General features: G+C 37.7%; 2 protein-coding genes across 5 annotated transcripts; both read right to left on the bottom strand.

The window, feature by feature from the left end:
• Window positions 1–8,091: 8,091 nt before the first annotated feature.
• On the bottom strand, window positions 8,092–9,494 carry LOC128195044 (uncharacterized). Its single transcript, XM_052872019.1, has 3 exons — window positions 9,205–9,494; window positions 9,027–9,129; window positions 8,092–8,355 (listed from the first exon to the last, which is right to left on the bottom strand). The coding sequence occupies exons 1-3, from the start codon at window positions 9,492–9,494 to the stop codon at window positions 8,092–8,094; spliced, it is 657 nt and encodes a 218-aa protein (XP_052727979.1).
• Window positions 9,495–10,301: 807 nt separating this feature from the next.
• LOC108319089 (protein SLOW GREEN 1, chloroplastic) lies at window positions 10,302–12,504 on the bottom strand. Of its 4 annotated transcripts, none has more exons than XM_052867844.1 (3): window positions 11,465–12,504; window positions 10,707–10,791; window positions 10,302–10,524 (listed from the first exon to the last, which is right to left on the bottom strand). In XM_052867844.1, the coding sequence occupies exon 1, from the start codon at window positions 12,395–12,397 to the stop codon at window positions 11,531–11,533; it is 867 nt and encodes a 288-aa protein (XP_052723804.1). In that variant the 5' UTR covers window positions 12,398–12,504; the 3' UTR covers window positions 10,302–10,524; window positions 10,707–10,791; window positions 11,465–11,530. The 4 variants fall into 4 exon arrangements, with proteins under 4 accessions (XP_052723804.1, XP_052723802.1, XP_052723801.1 ...); XM_052867842.1 differs by lacking the exon at window positions 10,302–10,524 and adding an exon at window positions 10,531–10,599 and having other exon boundaries at window positions 11,012–12,504; XM_052867841.1 differs by lacking the exon at window positions 10,302–10,524 and adding an exon at window positions 10,531–10,599.
• Between the last annotated feature and the right edge of the window lie 12,702 nt (window positions 12,505–25,206).

The following is a 25,206-nucleotide window of genomic DNA, read 5'->3' as shown; positions in this document are numbered from 1 at the left end:
TATTCCCTCTCATTTCAGATACATGTGTCCATACCAATACTTCTACCATGTTCCAGAGCAGCTTCTGGGTATCTACTACCTCACATTGGCCTTTGTAGCCGTTTTAAGGAGTAAGAGGCTCAAGTAGCCATCCCGGTACTCTCCAAATCCTTCCAATCATCCTCCACATATTTTTCAAACCCTTGATATCAAGCATGTACACACTAGTATCTCGTCAAGAAATGTGTGGCACACAAGCTTCATTTTGCACAGTTGACTTTAGAATTTGGACGTCCATTGAAAAGAAATTGGAAGTCTAGATCGTCATAAATTTGATGATTTCAAAGAAAGCAAATTGACTCAAAAATCATAGTTTCATAATATTCCAATACATCATGTACGTATTTTCATCAACTTTGAACTTGCCTCCAGGTATATTCATCAAATTTTCTTCTTCAAAAAGACAAAAAAAATGCATCAAAGTTTTCCCTTCCATGTATATTACATCAAATTTTCTTCCTTCAAAAAGACAAAAAAAATCAACATGCATCAAACTTTTCTTCTCCAAATTTCAAAATTTACATCAATCAAGTTTCTCTTGCATATCAAGATTTCAAATCCTTGTACAAAAATGCAGCACCTTGTTTTTAATTTCAACCTTATGCAAAATTTTCAAAAAAAAAAAAAAAATCAATCAAAATCAAAAAAATTTTCAACATCTCAAAATTTCAACCAATTCCAATTGTCAATTTCAAAGCAATCAAACATTTTTTCTCTCTGCCATTTTATCTCGGCCATCTGCAAGATAATGGTCGAAACCTTTTGTTCTGTTTTTTATCTCGGCCATCTGCTAGATAATGGTCGAGCGCACGTTTCAATTTTGTTTTATCTCGGCCATCTGCAAGATAATGGTCGAAAGCACCTTTTCAATTTTGTTTTATCTCGACCATCTGCAAGATAATGGTCGAAAGCACCTTTTGTTCTGTTTTTTATCTCGGCCATCTGCTAGATAATGGTCGAGCGCACGTTTCAATTTTGTTTTATCTCGGCCATCTGCAAGATAATGGTCGAAAGCACCTTTTCAATTTTGTTTTATCTCGACCATCTGCAAGATAATGGTCGAAAGCACCTTTTGTTCTGTTTTTTATCTCGGCCATCTGCTAGATAATGGTCGAGCGCACGTTTCAATTTTGTTTTTATCCCGGCCATCTGCAAGATAATGGTCGAAAGCAGTTTTCAGTTTTATTTTGTCTCGACCCTCTGCATGGCAATGGTCAGGTACAGAGTTTAATTTTTTTCAAACGACCCTCTGCATGACAATGGTCGAACCCAATCAAATTCAAATTTCTCATTCATTTAATCTTGTTCATTTTATTTGAAAAAAAAAAAAAAAAAAAAAAAAAAAAAAAAACAACAAACAAAATTTTTTTAATTAATTCAAAAAAATTTTCCTGTTTGTTCCTGTTTCTTTGTCATTGAAAATTCTCTGTTTTTCCTTGTGTATTTTGAAATCCGAACGAAATTAATATTTCTATCTTTACTTATATTTTACTCTGATAATATGAAAACATTGTTTATCATATGATCTAGTAAAATCTAAGTAAAGAGGGGCAACACTCAATTTCGTCCGGGTTGATTAATAAATTTACTTTTATCAAAAAAAAAATTTTCCTCGTTCATTTCATCTGTAGCGTTGGTACACCTTCCACGAGGTTGTCGCACTTCATTTCTCTCAGCTTTGTTTGTTTGTTTTATTCTATGTTTGTTTCTTGTTCATCTTCAAATCCAGACGAAATTGGTATTTCTATCTTTACTTATCTTTTACTCTGATAATATGAAAACTTTGTTTATCATATGATCTAGTAAAATCTAAGTAAAGAGGGGCAGCTGTCAACACTCAATTTCGTCCGGGTTGATTAAATAAAATTTATTTTCACCAACAAAGGAAATAAATATCAAAAATACAAAAAAAAGGGGTATATAATAACAAAAATTAAAAAATAAAATAAAATAGCAAAAAAATAAATAATAAAAAAAGGGGTATCAAACGTTCGTCCAAATAGTGAGCGTACGTCCTTCCTCACTGTTGCTGAAAGCGTTCGTCCTTCCCCACTGTTGCTGAGGCCGTTCGTCCAAATTGTTCAACCGTTCGTCCAAATTGTTCAACCGTTCGTCCAAACTGTTCAACCGTTCGTCCTTCCCCACTATTGTTCAACCGTTCGTCCAAATTGTTCAACCGTTCGTCCAAACTGTTCAGCCGTTCGTCCTTCCCCACTGTTCAACCGTTCGTCCTTCCAAATTGTTCAACCGTTCGTCCAAACTGTTCAACCATTCGTCCTTTCCCACTGTTACTGTGGCCGCTCGTCCAAACAGTGACCGTTCGTCCTTTGCACTGTTCAACCGTTCGGCTTTTCGTTGTGTTAGGACGTTCGTCCTCATCTTCAACCGTTCGGTCATAATGTTTTGACAAACGTTCGGGCTCAATGATATATGCCTTAGCGTTCGGCTTTGCACGTTCGTCCCATTGTGATGTTCAGCAAATAGCGTTCGGTCATGTTTGTGTTAGTGAACGTTCGGTTTTGAAGTGTTATGTGTTAGTGAGCGTTCGGTTTTTATATTGTTTATTGAGCGTTCGGTTTTTATTGTTTAATGAGCGTTCGGTCATCACTTGGGCACTCACTTTCTTTTTTTGAACGTTCGGTCTCCTACAGCGTTCGTTTTCCCTGCATTCGGTTTTGAGCGCTCGTCCTTTGCGCGACCGCTCGCCGAATTCGTTCCCCCTCATCTACGCTCGTCCAACTCACCCTTTTCTACCACTCGTCCAGGAGAGCAACTTGGAGTATGCGTAAAGAAGTGCTCCTGCCACACAAAATGCCCACGGCCTAGCTGGAGGAAATGCTTCATTTTAACAAAGCTGAAACATGAATTGCATCCTCCACGTTACTTTTGCCACACATGTGATATTATTGAAAAAGGAGAGGTGCTATCACTTGGGAGAAGCACATCCAGCAAGTGGCCAACCTTGGAGAGCAACTGCCATTGTCCAGCAGCTCCAACACGTCCAACTCCAGAAGTAGCGTCCAACAACCGTCCAGCACACACGGACAGCAGCTCCAGTTTCAATCAACTCATCTACACCAATTTCGATTCACCATCCAGCATGCACAGAAGAGGAAGCAACCACACGCACAGGGTGTCCACCGTATGAAGAAGAAGACAAGATTGAGGGGCCCTCACCCTGTTTTCTCACGGCCAAAAAACTGTAGCTCAGCATGCAAAAGAAAAGAGGGTCACGGGAAGATTTCTGAGTAGATTGGGAGGCTCACGGGTTCTGAGATTTGGCTATGAAAGAAGGCAAGCAGCAGAGGGAAAAGGGGGGGGAGACACCTGTGATGAAGACATCCCTTCCATCTTCACCTTACCTCACGGCTCCCAACCTACCATCCATATTCCCCACTGTCACAGCCACCTTATACACGGCCAATTTCCTAACACCCATATTCACCAGTGCCACAACCAGGGCCTTTTCCCCTCACGACCATTATCACTCACTGCCATAGCCATCTCCAACACATTATTTCCACTCCAGCCATCACTATGCTCCTGAAACCTATCCCATAGAACCCATCATCATTCATCCTCTGCTGCAACCAACACCTCACGGCTACCACTCACTGCAGCACCGTTACCTATCATCTCTTCATTCACCTCCAACACTTGATCTTCATCCATCCATTACCTCCATCCCTTTCTTCTTCAGTTTCACCTCCAACAATGAATACCACGGCTACTGGGAAGCCATCATCTTCAGCTGACTCTCTCAACCTCTGACCAGGGCCTTTGCCTCTCACGACCTTCACCCGTAACCTTCCAAACCGCTTTCTTTTTCTTCCAAACCCACTGCCACGACCAACCTTATCCCACGGTCATACAACCTCATCATCTTCACCTTACTTCACGGGCCTTCCCCTTCAACAACATTCACTTTCCTCAACTCATCACTCCTAACCACACTCCCCTCACTGTCACCACCGCTACCGCCACCGAAACTCTCATAGATACCGCGTTCACCACCCATCATCTTCTCATCTCAGATCAACTCAAACTCACCACAACACCACCGTCAATCTCCGTCATTGCCTTCACCCAGCTCCGAACTGCAATCCAACATCACCGTGAAGTTTCCCTAACACCAGCCACCCACCTTTGCCCCTTCGTCGACCATCGCGAATCGCCTCCATCCCCGCCACTCTCGCGGCAGCTTCCTCAGACTCGCACTACTCCTCTCCGCGATCTCAGCCGCGTGACCGCGACCTGGACTCATGGCTCGCGGTGGTTGATCTCGTCGATGACGGCGTTGGCGCGGCGTGGAGAGGTGAGGGTCTTTCTCTCGCGGGTGGAAGAAAAGAGGAAGAAGAGATTGGCGCAGTGGCCAGCAGCGACCTCGACGGTGATCAGTGGCTCCGACGACGCCCTAGCTCTCGGTGCGGTGGCCGTTGCCGTGGTTGCTCCGTGAGCGCGCATGAGAGGAGACCGATGCCTCCCTGTGGTCCCTGCGTTGCGGTATAGTGGAGGGGGAAGAGCTTCACTGAGAAAAGTAGTAGAACCCCTAATGTTGCTGCTTGGAACAAAACCTTGGGCCTACCTATTCGGTCAATTTCTCTCTGTCTGCCATCACGCTAACTCCATTCACACCCCTTCCATTTGGGCCGAAGCCCATTTGTTTCTGCAAGTAAAAAAAAAAGAAGGGAAATTGAGCCTGACAAGCAAAGATTCAATGGCACCCCCAGTTTTACCTTGACACCCCTGACGGATACAAAGACAAAAGAGGGGATTTTGGCCCATACAAAGGAGCATCAATTTCACACGTCACTCCTGGTTTTATCTCTACATCCATGTTTTGTTTCTCTTGTTTTATTTTTAAGCTTTTGTTTCTTTATTTTTATTATTTGTTTGGTTATTAGTTTTTACTTATGTAACCCCTTGTAAGATACCCCACACCCTTTTGTTTTAGTGAATTTGTTCATTTCGTTTTATTTCAAAAAGAAAAGGGAAAAAATGATAAATAATAAAAAATACATAAAACTTTAAAAAACATTTAATGTAATAAATTTCGGTATGAGTACTCGTGCGATCGTACGCATCAGCCTAGTACTTATTGCCCAAATATAAAATAAATAAAAAGCCGTGTGAGTGCTCGTGCGATCGTACGCATCAGCCTAGTACTCATTACGCAAAACAATAAAAGGAAAAAAAAGCCGTGTGAGTGCTCGTGCGATCGTACGCATCAGCCTAGTACTCATTACGCAAAACAATAAAAGGAAAAAAAAGCCGTGTGAGTGCTCGTGCGATCGTACGCATCAGCCTAGTACTCATTACGCAAAAAATATGTTTCAAAGGTTTAGGCACATGTGTGATCGCACGCATCGTCCTTGTGCTAAAAACCTTTTCTCTTTTCTAAAATTAAAAATCCAAAAAAAATATGTTTTAAAGGTTTAGGCACATGTGTGATCGCACGCATCGTCCTTGTGCTAAAAACCTCTTCATTCTCCTAAATAAAAAATACCAAAAAATATAAAAAATCTTCAAAAACTAAAAACATCAACATTTTCAAACAACAAACAATATTGCCTTGCAGAACTACGTGATCCTTGATTCTCCATCAAAAGTGGAGATACGTAGGAGCAAGGCCAGTCCTTGTCAGGCTCACTTTCCCATAAATCCAAATCATTTTCCAAACAATTTCTCAAACAAATTTTCAAACAAGTTTCTCAAGCAGTTTCTAAAAGAACTACGTAACCCTGATTTCTCATCCTGCATGAGAATACGTAGGAGCAAGGTCAATCCTTGTCGAGCCCAAAAAACTAAAAAAAATGTTGTTTGTTTCTTTTGAGTTTTATTTTAAGGGAAAGTTAAACACTTTGAAACCACATCCACATTCGCGCATTTAGTTAAAGGTACTGCCTTAGGGCAGGCGTTGTAGGGTGCTGATACCTTCCCTACACGTAACCGACTCCCGAACCAAGAATCTGGTTCAATTTGACCATGCCTTATCATTTTATGGTTTTTCCGTAGTTTTCCAGAATAAACTATGGTGGCGACTCCAAAATCTCTTTTCAAAACTAATATTCTATTCTTTTTATTGGATCGTCGTCCCGTCGCGATTCCGGTTGCGACAGTGTTGATGGATTTAATTTAAGGAAAAAAAAAGGTAAGGTGGTTGGGTGAAGAAGAGTGGTTACCTAACTTTGGTGTGAGGAAGAAATTGTTTGGTTTGAAAAGTCAAATAAAGTGGGAAGTGGGATCCATGGTTTTATGAGAAAAGATGAGTGAATGAAATTTGTGTATTGAAAACAAAAGAGAAAGAGAAAGAAGTGAAGGGTTACGTAAATAGAGAAAGAGAGAGAGTAGTTTCATTTAGGACCTACTTGGAAGTAAGAGAAAATGTAATTTAATGGTTTTGGGGTTTACTTGAAGAGTTAGATGTAGAAGGGAGTGTGTTTAGAGTAAAAATGGGTGTATTGAAATTAGGTATTTTCTTTGGTGTTGGGAATTTATTAAAAAGTGAGGGTGCACTAGAAATGTTGTTCTAGTTTATGGAAGTGTGAAATTAGTAATTTCAGAGGGGTGCAGTAGTAGGATAAATAATTAAATTAAGTTATTTAATTATTTGTTAGTCAATGAATTTAGTTGACTTTATATATGATGGTGATGGTTGTGATGGTAAAATTGTGAGAGCAAGCGTTCTGTCATTTCCCTAGAATTTTGTTGAATCGATGGTATTCGTATTGCGATACGATAGTGTGTTGAGTCTATGCGGAGACTGAGGTTTGAGTGTGATGGTTGTGATGGTAAAATTGTGAGAGCAAGCGTTCTGTCATTTCCTTATAATTTTTGTCGAATCGATGGTATTCGTATTGCGATACGATAGTGTGTTGAGTCTCTGCGGAGGCTGAGGTTCGAGTGTCACCCTTTCCTCATGCGCGGGGACTAGAGAGGGTTGGATGTCTCGCCCAATGACTTCGGCTTGTGTGAGTATAGTGCTCGGTGGGTGCGTCTAACCGAAGTTTTTTCTCGTAATTCCTTGAGCAGTCGGGAAGATAGGTCTGAAGTTGCGATGGAAGACGGCTCGAATCGCCCTGTTTTGCGAAACAGGTTTGGTACGACAAAATTCAAGGAAACAACAGAAGCTCGTGTAAATGATTCAGTCGGGAGTTTAATACTGTGATGTATTGTAATATTGTGACTTTGATAGTCTGGGTGGTGATGATCTAAGTTATGAGTTGAATATTGTGTTGTATTGTAAGGTTGTGACTAGGATAATCTAAGTTATGATATTTTGATATTGAAATTATATGCTATGTTAAATTCTTAGTTACTCACCCTTTCATTTTGTGGTTGTGGTTCCACCTACGATGATCGTACTTGTACAGAAGTAGATGGCGTTGCAGATGAGGCAGAGATGGAGTAGCCAGATGAGAGTTATGGGAATAACTATGGGGGATTTATCATGTTTTAAAGTAATTTTATGTTTTTGAATAATGAATTTGATATTTGTAAGGTTTTAACCTTATGTTGTAAGACGCCTAGACTTTTGATGTTTAGTTCCGTGATGTTAATCTAAAAAAAAAAACTGGCGTAAAATTTTGGATTTTGTTATTTTCTAGTGGTACTCCGTAAGGGGTGTTACGCGCTTGCTTAAAAAGCGCCAACTTGTGAGACATGACCGAGGGGTGGATCCTTAGTATGTCGACCGCCATCCAGGCAAAGAGATCGCGGTTACGCCAAAGGAAGGACCTCAGCTCCCGCTTGGCCCCTTGTCCCAGCCCTTTAGCCATTGTGGTAACTTGAGAGTCGTCTTTCCCCATGACAACCGACTGCACCTCCCCCAAAGGTTTCATTCGATCCTCCGTGTTTGTTCGCGGGTCTAAATTCGCCATTGCGACCTCCAACCGCTTCGCTTTTCTCCAAGTCGTGTGCGGATAGAGCTTTAGGCCAACGACGTAGCATTTACGAACCATCTTTTGTTTTTCCCGAACGATATAGATCGTCCCTCTGTCCGAGGGGTACTTCATCGTTAGATGAGGGGTTGACACGATAGCGCCGAAAGCGTTAAAACATGGTGCTCAGTAGCACGTTGTAAGATGTGTTGACTTCCACCAACAAGTAACGCCCCGCTAATCTTCGCTCTCCCGACCGGTCCCGAGGGGGGTACGAAGCTCCACGTACCCCCAAGTATCCACTTGTTTTCCTGCGAAGCCCACTATTTGCTCGTTTTAGGGCACAATCAGATCTTCCAACATCTGTTGGAACATCTTCCAATACAGAATGTCGACAAAGTTGTCCTTGTCTACAAGCACCTTGCTCACCCCATACCTGGTTATCTCCGCCGTAATGACCATAGGATCATCCTGCTCTAGGTCAGGGGCGGTCTTCTTAGGCCTATCCATAGCATGAACGGTCCAGAGAGCTTTGACATGACGCTTCCTGGTTACTGACGAGGACCCGCCGCCCGCGAAGCCTCCCGAAATGATATTAATATGCCCGCGTAAGGGGCGATTGTTGCTCCAGTTGCGACTCCTGCTCCTTGTAGCCGTTCATGGACGGTCGTCTTTGTTATACCGCGACCGTCCACAGTATTCCCTCATGTTTAGACTCCTCCGTCTCGGACTTCGCTCCGATAGCTTTGGCTGGCGATCGATTTTTACTTATTTTTTCAGTTGCCCCGCCCGAATCAACTCTTCAATCTTATCCCTTAGGGTCACGTACTCCTCCATAGTGTTACCCATATTTTTGCGGTATAGACAACATTTATTGTCGTCCGCGCCGGGCGATGTAGGGCGTCTTTTCAGCATGGGAGTTAGCTCTATGCTAAGAGCTTCCTGCAAAATTTTAGCCCTGGTCGCATTCAACGGGGTGTATTGTTGAAAACAGGGCCCCCTAGGTGGTTCTTTCTGTCTAGATACTCCTTGCTTCTCCAGGAAACCGCCCGACTTTTTTCCATCCTTTCTCTCACCCGCCGCCTCCGGTCTCTACTTCTTATGAACCTCCTTCATCTCCTCCACCCTTATAACCTCCTCCGCCCGTTCCCTTAACTCCTCCATAGTCATAAGGGCTCGTTGACAAATGCTATCGACGAACAGTTCTAGCCTGAGGGTAGAGAGTACATACTGCAAGGCGAGTTCAAGGTTGAGGTCCTTCACCCGCCATACGATCTTCTAATACCGGTCCATGAATGCCCTGAATGATTCTTCCTTCTCCTTCTTAGGGTTTACCAACGCAAAAACGGTCAAGTCTTGGGCCTGGTTGCCCGCAAATTGTTGTCCAAACATGCGCTTAAGTCTTTCAAAGTTCTTAATTGTGTTAAGAGGCAAGGAATTGAACCACTCTAGCCCTTCCCCTTCTAGAGATAAGGAGAAGGCTCGACACCAGATGGCGTCCTTCCAAGTATGAAACGTTATCCGATTGGTAAATGTCTTGATGTGGTCTTCCAGGTTAGTTGTGACATCGTACATTTTGAACTACGGTGAGACAAACAACTTAGAAATATGAACCTCAAAGGTGGCAGGAACAAACAGTAGTTAATCGTTAGTGCTCTCGACCTTTACCACCATCTTTTTGCTCATTACGATACTCTCCTCTAGGATAGTTTTCGTCCTACTCTCCCTGACCTTCGTTCCATTCGGTCACCACAAACCATCAGGTGTCGTATTTTGCTCTGTCCGCTCAACCCGGACAATCTTGTGTCCTGCTTCAACAGTCTTCTGCCCAACACTCATGGTTGTGTTCTCTGCTCTAAGCGCGACCAATTTTGCCTCCACTAGTGCAGAAAGGACATTTAACGTCTGTTATTTTGACCTTTTAACTGCACATTGCGGTTTGGTCAAAAACCGTTCCACAAAATCTCTATCCAATTCTTGCGAGCCAAGACATCTGATTTTGCACCCATAGTCTTCGAAAGCAATAGGTTTTGCAATATAGGATTTACACGTTGAATTGAAACAAATTAACTTAAAATTATCTTACTTGACGATTAAATCATCTTTAATTATGTTTATACCTTTATTAGACAATTTCAATTAAAAATTTATCATCTTTAAAATTTGAATCGGATTGACTTTAAATACTTTTGCCAAATACTCACAGACCAACTATTAAAACTTGAATTTGTGAGTGAACAGTTGAAACCAACTAATTTGATGTAAAGACTCGATCTCATACTTCAAACAGATATCATCATGGAAAATTTTCATATTTCACTGCGGTCGGACAAGTCGTAAAATGTTTGGTTAACTTTTCATATTTCTAAAAATTTGTTTAAATTCTATGAAATGGGTATATTTTCATATATCTTTTAAGAAATATAGATATAAGTATTCCTAATTTAATTTCTTAACCAAAAGGTCTCGTGTTGAAGTAATCAAAGTCCCATATGCAAGTTTATGCGTGTCTGGCGCAAATGTGACAAACCATGTCCTTCAGAAGCAGTTTCCGCATGTTTTGATTTGGCCATTCCAAAATTCGTTCCAAAGCTACTGCATATTTCTGGTTTTGACGTGAAAATGGGAAATGATTTAAAAGTGTGATTGTTTGTGCCCTTGCAAATCTGACCAACGTCCACTAAAAACAAAAAGCTATTAATGGCATGCTTGCATAGCTGAATTTTTTTCAAGACACATTTTTTCAAAAGAAATAACATTGTCGCTTTTGAAAAGCTTCAGTCTAACCTTTTGCGTAGTTCCTTCCTTCGTTTGAAGTGATTTCCACTATATCCAGTGTTACATAAGTTTCTACACACGAGCTTGACTGAACCTGCATGAAAAACCACGAATACATAAGTTTCTACTTAATTCCACTTTAAATCAAAATACACTTCCATTCATAATCACATTCAAAATAAAACTACTTGAATCATTTTTATTCTTTAACATCCGAAAACGAATGCAAAATTCCAAACAAGATTAACATAAACTGATTTGATTCTAAACTCATTCTCAAGAGTTAAAATAATAACCTAACAGTTGTCACTCACTCTTATTATAAACATAGAAGCAAACCCATTATGTGTGTTTGGAATCCAATTTGAAGTGTTCGTATAGTGGCTGGAATCTTTGATGGACGGACAAAGCTAGTCCTTTGAGCTTACAGAATCACCAAATCAATATAAAGGTAACCATCCCACAAGAGACACAAAACGAAACATTTGATATGTAACAGTCTAAATATCACAAAACAGTAATAGCTGCTGATTCTACTACAATAATCCAATCATAGCAGAACTAATATGAAATTAATGTTACAGCCAAGCAATCCCAAAAGCTTGGTCAAGTTCATCAGTTCCAACAGCAACCGAATTCAATAATAAGAATCCTTATTTCTCTTTGATTTACTCTAAAAATAGAAGGCTTTACACCCACCCATCATTCAACCGTGGTATAGCAAGCAATACAGCATAGCTAAAACAAAAGAATCCAACTCAGTTTACCATCCTTATTATTCCAGTTGCCGCAAATTTATTGCTACTATTATTATGACTGTCACCGACCAATTTTCAGCTCTCATCGGTGCTAAACAGCTTCATCCTTGACAAAGGGGTTCTCAAATACCCATCCACCTCAAATTTCTTGGGACTCAACTCTCTGTACTTTGCAAACTGCTCCTTTGCCTCCTCGTTTCTATCAAGCAAGCTATAAATCATGCCTCTGCAAAAGTAAGGTCTGAAATCACTCGAATCCTCTTTCGTGAGCTGATCATAAATCCCTAACGCTTCATCCACATTCTTCTGAAGAAACATGATCTGAGCTATGATGAGCCTCACGTCCCTCGCCTCCTTCTTCTTGTTGTCCTCCTCGGCCACGCGCAGCGCCTCCTCCAGCCGCCGCATAGCCGCCTCCCCTTCCCCTGACCGGTCCATCAGCAGTGCGTTCTCGAACAGCGCCTCGAACGAGAGCGGGTTTGCCGCCAGAACTTCCTCGTAGTACGCGCGAGCACCATCGGCGTCGCCAGTCTCGGCGGCGAGGCGCGCTGCGAGGAACTTCCAGTCGACGACGTCGGGCTGCGCGGCGATTAGGCGCTTGAGGATGGCCCGCGCCTCGTCGTCCTCGCCGAGCTCGAGCTTCTGCTGGAGGAGGGACTTGAGAGCGGCGAGGGCCTCGACGTTCGTTTCGAGGATGTCTGAGAGCGGCGTGAGGGATTCTTCGTGGCGGTAGTCGGTTTGGAGAGGGGGCGAAGGAGGGGGAGAGGCGCGTGCGGAGGGGAATTGGAGGGCGACGGCGGCGAAGACTGCGGCGCCAGCGAGGGCTTTGAGGTTGGGGAGAGCGGGGGGTTTGGAGTGAGCCCGAACGGTGAAGCGAGAAGAATGTGAGGGCTTTGGAGTGGGGATGAAGTAGAAGATGGAGGAAGATGCAGAAGTCAACATCGTGGAATTAGGGTTTACACAGAGTGGATTGAGCGGAGAGAATAATGCTAAGGAAGAAGAAGGTTGGGTTTGTTTGTTTGGGGTTTAAACATCAGGTTACTCTTTTTAGGTTAAAAGTCAATTTTATTTATATATTTTATGTTAAAATAAACATATATGGTAAACCGAAAACGTTTTTTTATTGTTGAAACAGTAGAACATGAGCTTTAATTGGGAGCCTCCATTGGAGGGTGGGTGGGTGGTAGGTGAGTGAAAGGTGGTGGTAGGTATTTTAATACACACGATTTCTCGTGGACACATTTTTTTTTATGTATTTAATTTGATTTAAAGGGAATTTTAAAAAAAATTGATTAATTTGATTAATATTAATTTTTGGTTAAATTTTATTTATTTTTGTTGGTTCTTTGTTTTGAATAAATTTTATTGAGTGAATAGTTATTTGTCATGTGGAGTGAGAAATGATGTAAGGGTCTGATAAATTATTAGGCCACTGGGCCTGGAGGCAAATAGGTCCATCACTCTAAAACTAATCAGACCTTATATATCAATTTTGGATCAAATTAGAAAGTGAAGAAAAAGGGGGAAAAAGGGGTGTGAGAATCAAAAGAGGTTAGCATGGATATGTGGAAAAGAGAAGATAAATCTTTATGGTGTAAGGGTTTTGGTTGGTGTTCTGCAACAAGTATGGGATTTTATAACTTGGAGAAGTGGAATTCACTTTGGAGTGGGGTCTTAGGCAACACTAGTGTCAGAAATTTTTGGGTGGTACCTGTTTAAGTTGTGTAGTGCAAGAGGAAGATGGAGGTTGAGTTAGAGCAATAATATTTGGACTCAGTATAATCATAGGGAGATCTACAAGGTTGAAGAATCGCAGAAGAGAAATAGAGGACAGGTTGGCACAGTCCAGTATAAGTCTTAACAATCAGGAGTGATTTCGGGCATGGTCGTTTTGGGGAGTAGAAAACAGTGTTGAGGAAATGGAATGACAAGGCTATTATGCAAGGGAAGAGTTTTTAGGGTTTTGTAAGGTCATAGAAGTTTTGAGAAAGTTTCTTCGAGGGTGATCATTTTCTGGTTACAGTTGTCATGAAGGAAGTGTTCTTTTCAGTAAATTGGTGTGTAAGGAAGTATAAGGATCAGAGTAGCGCAGCGGATGATGGTGAGCATGTTATTTTCAGTAATAGGTATGCATGAAGAGCTTTCAAAATTGTAGATTGGTGGTTTGTGAGGGACGAGTTCTTTGAAACATTATTGGTGTTGTTATATGAGCATGAGTCGGGAGTGTTTGGTAATCTTCAAGAGTCAGAAGTGAGTTTAGGTGTGAAAGAAACATGTATCAGGCAGGGAAGATAAGTGAGCCTTCGGTTGCAAGCTACAGGGTCAACTTTAAAGTGAGAAAGTATTAATGACTTTGGAATGGGAAGAGTGGGTCAATGGACGAAGGAGACTATTTGAGCTATGGTTTTGAGTTATAGTGGCAATCTACAGGTAAGGAAATGTCAATTGTTAGTTTAAACAGAGGAAAGATTCAGGTTCTTGGTGTGATAAGGATTAAGTAAGAGTGGGTTGAAGAATATGAAGATTAGGGGTCTATAGTGAAGTTGTAAAGCAATTTCATTAGTATAGTTGAAATACTATAACTAGTGAGTTTCTCAAAATGGTTGAGAAAACGCAGTTTGGACAATCCTAGTTTGAGATGTATCCTAAGTTGGCTTGATACTGATCAAGCTAGTGATCTCAAGTCGAAGAGGTTACAGCTCTAAGTATGACTTCAGGCTAGTGGACCAAGAATTAAATAGAGTTCAGGTCAGTAAGATAACGTAATGGAAATGGAGTGCTTAAATTGGTATTGTCGTTGCAAGGAGAAGAGTTTTACTGTGGTAATGGGATAATATAGTTGGAAACTATACTACTCAAGAGTGTAAATCAGTAAAGTAATGTGAAGTCTTCAGAATGGGTATGGTTGAAGATGATCAAAAGCATAACAGCTGGTGGATTAATCAGAAGTGGTAGTGATCAAGTCAGTGGTATGATGGTTCTTAAAAGAAGCAAGAGGAGGTAAACGAGTACAGTCACGAGTTGATTTGAAGTCAAGACTAATAGATGTTTTAGAAGAGAATTACAAGAAGTGGCGAAGGATAGAGGAGAGGTTGGCGGTGTGGCAGACACAATGCGATTGGTTAGCTGAAAGAAAGATTCTCCACAACTGAAGTTTAAGAGTTCAGATTTGTTTTAAGGATAATGGCTAAATCAATCTATACTATTGAACACTAGAGCATTTTAACACAGAGGCATGTGATGAGAGTAGGTTGTTCCTCTATCTGTTAAGCGAATTTTCAAAGACGAAAATTTTAAATTGTTGGGGAGAATGTAAGGGTCTGATAAATTATTAGGCCACTAGGCCTTACATGGGGGCAAATAGGCCCATCACTCTAAGGCTAACCATACCTTAGAAAGGGTTCCTCAGATTTCTAACTTTCCTGAGCTCTTTTCTCTCTCTAAACTCTTGTGCCCTAAAGCTTTCTCTGCCTTCTCTCTAGATTTCCAACTCTCTGAACCGTAAGAATTCGAGATAGGCGCTACCCAAGCGTTCGCGGCATAGAGAGCCTCATTTCTACCGAATGTTTTCTCCGTTCCGACCGGTAAGTCGTTTTTCCCTTTTTCATTCGCTGTCTTTGAGCCTAGGGCATGCAACGTTACTGGTTGCATGTCACCAGTGAAGTTTCCTTTTCATACTCTTTGTCAAATCAAGCTCTAAGAGTTGTTGATGTCACCACTTGGGTGGTTTATAGGGTGTGGTGGAATTTTCGTGGTGTGAGACACCATAAAAGAGTGTTTGTAAGATCCTTGAAAATATTTGTAAGTTAGATACTAGAAAAAAAAAATTAAAAAAAAAATTATTAAAAAAAAAAATAGTGAATAGTAAATTGTGAATTGTGAATAGTAAAAAGTGAATAGTAAAAAGTGAATAGTAAAAAAAATTATTTTTGGAAAGGATAAGTGTTACACGTAGCTTTGAGATCAGAATTCACCAATTTGCAAATAAAAAATTATTTTTGTAATAGTAAAATGAATAAAAAAATGAATAGTACAAATGAATAGTAAAAATGAATAGTAAAATTTTTTACTATAAATAGCCAAGGGGGAAGGCTGAAAATTTACACCAAAGAACTTAGAAAAATGTTGAGAGAAGAGAGTTGGAAGAATTTCTAATTGCAAAGGGGATATTCTGGAAGTTTTCAGAGAGCGAGGAGATTAAGTCTGTAATAGAGGTAAGGGAAGCCACTCTTATACTTTGCTTTTCTCTAATCCTAAATCTTGAATATGTAGTATTTTGTTGCTGTATGGTCTTGAATTTTGAATGAGAACATTTATTTGTTTCTTTTGTATTTTTGGAAGGACGAGAAGTTGTCTAACCGGCTCTGCCAGATTCAACTTCTTGTTTCCCCAAAGCTTTGGTTGTTTCTTATATCTTTATATGGTATTTTTGGAAGGACGAGAAGTTGTCTAACCGGCTCTGCCAGATTCAACTTCTTGTTTCCCCAAAACTTTGGTTGTTTCTTATATCTTTATATTGTATTTTTGGAAGGACGAGAAGTTGTCTAACCGGCTCTGCCAGATTCAACTTCTTGTTTCCCCAAAGCTTTTGTTGTTGTTTTTTTATATCTTTATATTGTATTTTTGGAAGGATGTGAAGTTGTCTAACCGGCTCTGCCAGATTCAACTTCTTGTTTCCCCAGAAATTTTATTGTTTTATCTATTCTTTTTATTGCATCTTTGTGGAAGGATGAGAAGTTGTCTAACCGGCTCTGCCAGATTCAACTTCTTGTTTCCCTTGAATTTTTATATTAATATTATTTTGATGGTAAGGGCAACTAATTATTTTTGTATGAATTTATAAATATACGAATGTTGAACTGGTGTTCTCTTGCGAAACTGTTTTATGACTTTTATTATATTGGGTGTTATAACTGAAATTGTTAAATTGTACATGTTGTGATGTGATGAATTTATTGAATGAGTTTGTTGGCTGAAATTGATCTTGTTGGAAGGTCTGGAGTAAGGGTTCTGTAATAGCTTATATATGAGTATTAAATAGATATACAGATACTGTTTGAGGTTGTTGTGAGAGGAAGTAAAAATATTAAAATTAGGCATTTTAGATTTAGAGCATAAGACAACAAGGTAGATAAATTAAATAAATAAATTGATTAATTATTGGGGCCCTCCCTTTGTTGGTAGGATAGAGGAACCTTAAAAACCTGAGTTGGCACATCCCTGATCATAGAGCAGCCCTGGCCTGGTCCAGTCAGTTGTGACTAGTCATATGTGCTGGCGTTGAAGGTGAGTTTGATGCGTTCAGACATCTGGGTCCTCTCCGGTGACCAATTGGGGTAAAGAAAAATCTCTACTAGGATGAAAATAAAATAAAACAAGTTGATTGTAGATGCATAATATTATCATGGTAAAAATTTCATATATATTTTATTTATCATTACATTGAGCCCAGACTTTAATATGTAGTTCCTACGATATGTTGATATATTTTGGTTGATCCATGATCTTTGTTTGGTGAAAATATGTTGAGTTATACTCGTTATGGGCAAAATGAGTTTATAATATGAAGCATGATATATGGCAATATGTTTAATTTATTGATACCAAAACGGGTTATTATGAATTCATGATTAAAGAATGAACATGATTGAGTTAGGTGGATAAGAGGGTATGAATTGTTGGTTTTATGAAATGTTGGAGTGGATATGAGAAATCATTACTTATGAAATGATGTTTACTACCGGGAGTAGTATGTTCGAGTTATACCATGAGAGTTTGGTATGAGCAACGTAACACCTGAGGTTTATGAAAGCAGGCAGAAAGTGGTCTGACCATAAGGCTTTGACATAAACGTATGATTCGTAAGTTATATAGAAGCAGGCAGAGAGGGGTCTGACCATAAGGCTTCAGAAAGTAAGACATAGTATATAAGTGAGGCTTAAGGAAGCAGGCAGAGAGCGGTCTGACCATAAGGCTTCATGAGTAAGCATGGTACACTTGTAAGATTTATGGAAATGGAAAAGATGATTTTGATAATGATGAATTAATGACATCGGAATAAGGATATTTTATCAATTGCAGAAATACATGATTATAATATTTTTATTACAAGTTTAATGATTTTATGATATGGTTGGCTTACCCTTATTTGTTTGTACTATGATCATATAACTCATGTTATATGTGATTAGATAATGTTGCAGATGCGGTTGAAAAAGCTTAGAGATGAGAGAGATGCGGGGAAAAACTTTCAGGGATTTTTGTAAAAAGAATAAATTTGTATTGGGAAGATTATGTTGTGTAAAACTTATAAGTTGAAATTTCAATGGTGAAGACTATATTGTTAAAGTGTGTAAGTTTGGTATTGTACTTTGGAGTAATTGAAATAAAGTTTGATTGTTTATATGAGATATCAAATTAATTTAGTCTCTACTATCAGTAATACCCTTTAAAATATTAGGGTGTTACAGTGTTCCTGTGAGCTTGATAGTTCAACTCTGAGGTAAGGGGAGCTAGAATACTTCTTTAAATTGCTTGTATGAAATGTATGTATATTGGATTCTGAATTGGTGCACCGTTTGGAGTTGTATCTTGCGTTTTGAGTATGTTGTAATGTATGTGTTGATACGTGAAATCCATGAAACTGTGTTGAGCTGTTTGGAATTGATTTGGATGGGTTTGAATTGCTATAATTGACCAATTGGAAGTGATTTAAGTGTGAAATCTGGTATATTTTTGGTTGGATAGAAATTTGGAGTTTTGTGGTTTTTAGGTCACTTTGAGAGGAAGTGAGGTAGTGATTTTGGGCATTTGAGGTCTAAAGCATGATTGGGCTGTTGAGGCAGTCTTAGCCACTGTATTGTGACTTGTTTGAATCACTAAATTGATCAAAATAGGTGCAAAGTAGTAGAATTGGATTTGGGTACCTAAGTTGTGGCAATTGGTGTTTTAGAGTTGAATTTGAGTTTTAATCACTTTAGAATGGTAGTAGGAATGTTTAGAATCATTTAGATAAGTACAATTAAGTATAAAACAAGAATTAAGGGTGTTAGAAGTTAGTAAAAATGGCTAGAAATGGTACTCTAGAGTCTGGTTGCAATTCTGCAGAATTATGTAGAATTCTACAGAACGCGATAGCTGACCGTTCGGTCATGTCCTGACTTAGCGTTCGGCCTTATTCTGCTTTGAGTGGTCGGTCTCTTTAGCCTTACCAGTTCAAACCATTCGGTCATAGGTAGCGTTCGGTCTTGATGGTGCTCGGTCTTGGTACCGTTCGGTCTTAGCGGTACGTGGTCTAAATAGCGTTCGGTCAAAGTTCAATAGTGTTCGGCCAAATCTTGTAGCGTTCGGCCAAAGCTCTTAGTGCTCGGCCAAAGTCATACCGTTCGGCCAAAGCCCTAAGTGCTCGGTCAAATCTTGTAGCGTTCGGCCAAAGCTCTTAATGCTCGGCCAAAGTCATACCGTTCGGCCAAAGCCCTAAGTGCTCGGCCAAATCTTGTAGCGTTCGGCCAAAGCTCTCAGTGCTCGGCCAAAATCATATCGTTCGGCCAAAGCCCTAAGTGCTCGGCCAAAGCTCATAGTGTTCGGTTCCAGCCTCTTTTGCTCTTGTTTTGGGTTGAATTAAGTGTGTGGGATGATTGCAATGCATAGTATGATGTGATAATGTGATTATATTACAAGTATGCGAGTATGTGAAACATGTTTGGTGGTTAAAAGTATGTGCTTGTACTAGTATGGTTGATGGACGTAATTCCATGGATCTCAAAGGGAGGTCACATGGTGGTGCCCTATGTTATGGACGTAATTCCATGGATCTCAAAGGGAGGTTACATGGTGGTGCCCTATGTTATTGGACGTAATTCCATGATCTTCAAGGAGAAGATTCATGGTGGTGCCCTGAATGTTTAGAATGATTTGCATGGTAGTTCAGTCTTGGGGGTTTTCCTGACGCTCCAATGGTCTTTCATTCTCAAGTAGAGAGAATTGATCCATGTGGTGAGGAGTAGCAGGAGGTCCTAGTCTTGGGTGCTTCCAGTACGACCCAAGGTGAGTGATAACAGACTAACATTGTGAGTGTGGTAGGGTGAAACCCATTGGCAATGGCTTTGCAAAGTAGTAGAGGCCACCATGAGTGCATAACCCGCCATAGCTCGGCAATCATTCTAGTCCGGACGAGTCGGTTTATAATGCAACAAGTCTTGTAATGTCATTTACCATGTTTTGAGTGAACTATGCATGCTGTGTGTGTGACTGTATAACATGATTTTTGTATATCTAGCTCACCCTTCTTCTTGTGTTTGTCTGTTGTTTGTGTCGTGTTTCTGTTGCAATGATCATCCACTTGGATGTGAGCAGAGGTGGATGAAGTACCCCTGGAGCAGGCCTTGGATGGTGATGATGCTGCAGCTTAGTTTGTTTAGGATTTCTTAGTTAAGTTATTCTATCTTGAAATACTCTCATGGGTGTTTAAAGTCTTAAATTATAGTCATTTTTGAGATGACTGTAATTATTAAGACTTAGCTGCAAGTTTGACTCCTAACTGTTCTCTTATATCAAAATTGTAGACTACCATAATATATATTTGTTATATTTTTGGAATGTTACATGAAATTACAAATAAAATATATCATTAAATCGTTAAAGAAGATCACTCTTTAATATGTGTTATATGTTACAATCAATAAAAAAAGGTGAGAATAGCACTCATGTTAGTGTGATGTTGTGCTATGCAATTAATCAATTGCCTTTTGTTGCGGAATATGTTATACGTTTATAATTGAGGCATAGTAGCTATTTTTAGATGCTAGAAAATGTTTACTTATAATAAAGACTTTTAATTAAAAGTTATCAAAAAATTTAATTGTAACTAGACATGGTAGAATATTGATAAATTTTACTTTCACATCATCACTTAATTAAAATAATTTATATATCAAAATATGATGTGCCAAGACTAATCAAATTTTACTAATGATATTATTAAGAGCTTCTCGTACGAAAATTTATAACTGTAATAACACGTGGAAAAATGAAATTGTTTTCATCTTAATTTAATGATTCACATAAAAAAAATCCATTTAGTCAATATAATTAATCAAAGTAGTTAAACCTCAAATGAGAATAAATACACTGTATGAAAATATTATATTGTTCCAAACCCCCATTTAAACTCAACATCTTTTTCAATAATTTAAAGTCTCATACAAACATTCTACAGAAATTTGTAAATCTATGAAAACTTCTTACTTTCGTGAGTGTAGTAGGATTTTTGGTGGACGTTGCCTTATTTGCATTAACCCTTCTCAAATCCTAAGAATAATGCTATTCACGAAAAAACTTGGGTTTTCTAATAAACATTTTTGTTTAAGGTTTCCAAAGCACACCTAAAATGATTAAAATGTTCTTTTATGGATAAGTAATATATAAATATATAATAAATATAACAAGAGGACATGGACATAACACATCAAAGATATATGGATAACAAAATTTACAATAAAAAGATATCTAAATAATAGGAGTAAGTATTATACTATTGATTGATCAAAAGATTATATATAGATTCAAATAAACTGTCAATTTTATCTAAAACTTTATTTTCAGGTTAATCCTGCATTGTATTATCTATTTTTAAACCTATTTACATAGAATACATAATACTAAGCGATAAAACTCTATGAGTGAAAATTAATATAAGTTAAATTTTTTTTCTCATAATACATTTAATATCCTAGTATTTTAAAATTAATAAAAAAATCATATATCAAGTTCGTTAAGAAGCAAGGAAGACAAGTCCTTGTAGTGATAATATGACGACATGAATCGTCCTGTTTTAGTAAATAGGTTGTGTAAAGTAAACTGTGAGAGAATGACACGTGGTTTGGAATCACTTTGATATGGTGTGACTTTGGTTTGGTTTTGGTTGAGGTGACATTGATCTTGTGACATGTTAATGGAGTTAACTCAGTTATTGAAATGAATGTTTTGTGTAAAGTGAGTGAGTATGATTATTGTATGTTATCTAATATTGTTTCTATTAGCTCACTCTTTCTTGTTTGTTTGTGTTGTGTGATAATTATATAACTTTTGTTGTTATGCGGGAGCGTATGATATTACAAATATTGTTGATGTTGATTAAAGGTATCCATAATGAGCTTCAATTGTACTTACAAAGCGAAAGAGGTACCCTATAAAGAGATTTCAACTTCAGGAACTTCTTTAACCTTCACTTTGTTAATAATTTTCTCTTCCTCCTCTCGGTACTCGTCCTCCACAAGGAGAACGAATATTATAACTACAGAAGATTCTTCAATGTTCAAGTTAGCTCTCAGAATAAGAGAACAATCAAAATGGCAATTAATGCGTAAAATTAAGTCAAAACCTGATTATTGTTGTATTTATAGCAATATTTTAATTCTTGTGGACCTTTGTTTGAATGGGCCTAGGTGTGGGCCTAGTGGTCTAGTGGTCCAATGACACATTTTACATACGATGATGGTTAGTTAGTTTAGTTATGTTATTTAGTACATGGTTCATTAATATCTTTGACAAATGACACAAAATAACGATAGAAAGCATATAGCTCTCGGCAAATGGTAATTTGATATTTGTAGGCAACATCAAATAATAGTTGGTAACACTTAGTTCATGGTAAAAGACACACGTCCATCATCAGAGTGCTTGATCTTTGGTAGGGAGTATGTGGTACTCAACATGTTATGCATTGTACTTACCCTTTGGCAGATGTTTACCTTTGGCAAGTAGTTCTCGATTTTCGATAGACAGCTATAACCTTTAACATATAGTACTTAGCCATTAGTAGACAAATAATAAGCTTTACTAGGTAAAAACCGACTTCTAGCCTCTACTAAATAGTGGTAAGCTTTTGTAAGTTCGTTATTAACCTTCACTAGGATTTGTCTAGTCCTTGGTAGTCGGCATGTAAGATGTGTTGTGTAATTAATTGTCCTAAGAAGAGATCATTGTTGACAAAGCCGAAGGGTCTTTGATTACATACAATATTTATTGACTTTAACATTTATCATATTAAAATTCATACCAATTGTAATTAATCACAAATTATAGATGACATGTTTATTGATTTTAACAATAATTATCTTAAAATATATCACTTCCTAAAGAAACAAGATAATCCACTATAACCATTTTGGAAATACATCAATTATGAAGGTTCTTCTAGAAAAGTTTATTTCCTTATCTACTCTAAGACTTTAATTAACTCTTAAAAACAATATCATTTATGTATACGTATAAAATTATATATTTTATGAGATAGTCTAACAAGTTGTAATTTTATTATATTTAAATCAATATTTTTATATCAAACTTATTATTATGTTATTAAATAAAATATAAAATATATAGTTTAATATAGTTACTAACTATAATCTATTTATTAAATTTATCAATTTCTTAGAAAGGAAAACTTGTAGCATTTAATAAAGTAGTACTTAGTACATTGCGATTGTTGAATACAATGAAAATTATGTATGAGATTAATTTCCCTTATGTTGAATATACACATGAGGTACTCTATTTATAATAGAATAAATATGGGCCAAGTCCAAAATACAAATAACGAATAATAACAAACTAACTAAAGATAAAAAATAAAGATAAGATAAATATAATATATTTAACACTGTCCCTCAAGTTCATATGTATCGAGCTTACGAGCTTGTTACTAATATAATTAATAAAGACTTAGTGAAAATATCTGTTTTTGCACTCGAGTGACACCAAATTGTTAATGATTTGCAAAGACGACATACAAGATAAAATATCAACCCAGAAGACTCCCTCTGAGCAACAAATTTGGGAGGTTACTGTATATAAATCTTTTCTTGCAAATCGTCATTGAGGAATGCATTGTTAACATCGAGTGGATAAAGAAGTCATTGTTGAAGAGTCACAACGGCTATAAATAAACTAACAAAAAACATCTTTACCATAGGAGAAAAAACATATCTGGACGGGTCAAATGCAATGGTAATAGAAGGGAGTTCAGAAGAGACAATAACGAAAGAAACAATTGTTAAACAGGAAAGAGAAACCTTAAAAATCAAATATTCTCCAATCAAGGCACTTGAAAGAGAAAAAGGAGCAACCTCGACACTCTGATAGGTGCCTGAGAGGAGACGGGACATGCAACCACACACAACGAACTTGAAAAAGGAAAAACAATGACTTCGACGCTCTGAATCACTGCTTCAGAGGACACAAGACATGCCACCACACATGATAGAAAATAGAGCAAATCTGCAACTTCAATAGGTGTTGAGAACGTGTAAGAGCTCCGATGAAGGCATCATTGATGACACGGTGGTCGCTTGACCAAAAGAATAAAAATCGTGTTATCATCGGTCGAAACTAGAACTCTTGTAGTGACAGCGGTAGACGATGGTGTTGCCGACAATAGTAAACGACGCCACTGTTGGCAACGACAGGTGTAGTGGCAGAGACAATTTTTTTTTTCTCAAAAGAACCAAGCTCTAAATACCATATTAAGAAGTGGACTTTAAGCCTAACTCCATCCCACAAAATGTGTTTGTTATACTATAAATTGACCTTATCTCTAGTCGATGTGGGACTTCCAACACCTCCTTCAGGCCAAGGTATATACATCTCGAGCATGAGACTATACATTAGTGGGTGGTCTGATAGTGACCCAATAGTGGGTTGAATGATATGCCTAACAAATTTCGATAGGATAAACTTTAACCTAACTCTAACCTAAACTTTAATATTATAAGATTAATCTCTCTTGTGTTGAATATACACATAGGATACTCTATTTATAATAAAAGAAATATGGGTTAAGCTCAAAATACAAATAAGGAATAATAATAAATTAACTAAAGAAAAAAGAAAGTCTAGCCAAAATGTGAGAATATTGAATTAATTTTAATAAAATTCACACTAAAGATTTTTATAATTACTAAATATATGTTTATTATATATGTATATTGATTATTTGAGAGAAATAAGCAACATATAATAAAAAAAGATGTCTTATTTATTTTTTATTTAGATTTAGATGAATTTTTCGCACAACAAAATTAAATTATTATTTCATATACTTTACAAATATGTTTAACTAGTCAAGGAAAACTAAATATGTATTACCAGTCAAGGAAAACTATATAAAGAAACAATCAAGTTTATTGAAACATCTTACAAAGTCTATGTTAGTTTGATTGAAATGTTTGTATATAGTTCTTTCACAAATTAAAAGCACTTAGATTTATGACAAATTAAGAATTAATTATATTTTTTCTTGTATTCAAAATGAACATTTTTGTGAATATTTTGGTTCCGTAAGTTTTTTTTAAAAAGAGACTTTTTGACCCATGAGTTTTGCTGGTTCTAACTTGTGTGAATCAGTATTAAACCATGTAAGAGATGCCAAATTAACAACTCTACAACATATCCATGCATGATTTAGATTACTTCATTCTTCTTAATTCCTCATCTCTTTGTTCTCACAATTATAGAAGGCCAACATGTCCATCTCATATGTAAGATGGAGTATAAAAATACAAATAATTTCTTTTAATTTTATTATGTTTAGCTTCTTCAAATTTATATATTTTTATAAATAAAATTTTGACATTTGAAAAATATTATATGAAAATTACTAAATTTTGAAAATTTTTAAATAAATTTAAGAAATAAATCAATAAAATATTTAATTGAATATTACAGTCAATACTCTGGTTTCTATTATGATT

The sequence above is a fragment of the Vigna angularis genome, chromosome 1 (genome assembly GCF_016808095.1).
Source record: "Vigna angularis cultivar LongXiaoDou No.4 chromosome 1, ASM1680809v1, whole genome shotgun sequence".
Taxonomy (NCBI): Eukaryota; Viridiplantae; Streptophyta; class Magnoliopsida; order Fabales; family Fabaceae; genus Vigna; species Vigna angularis.
This window is presented reverse-complemented; position numbering and strand designations above follow the sequence as displayed.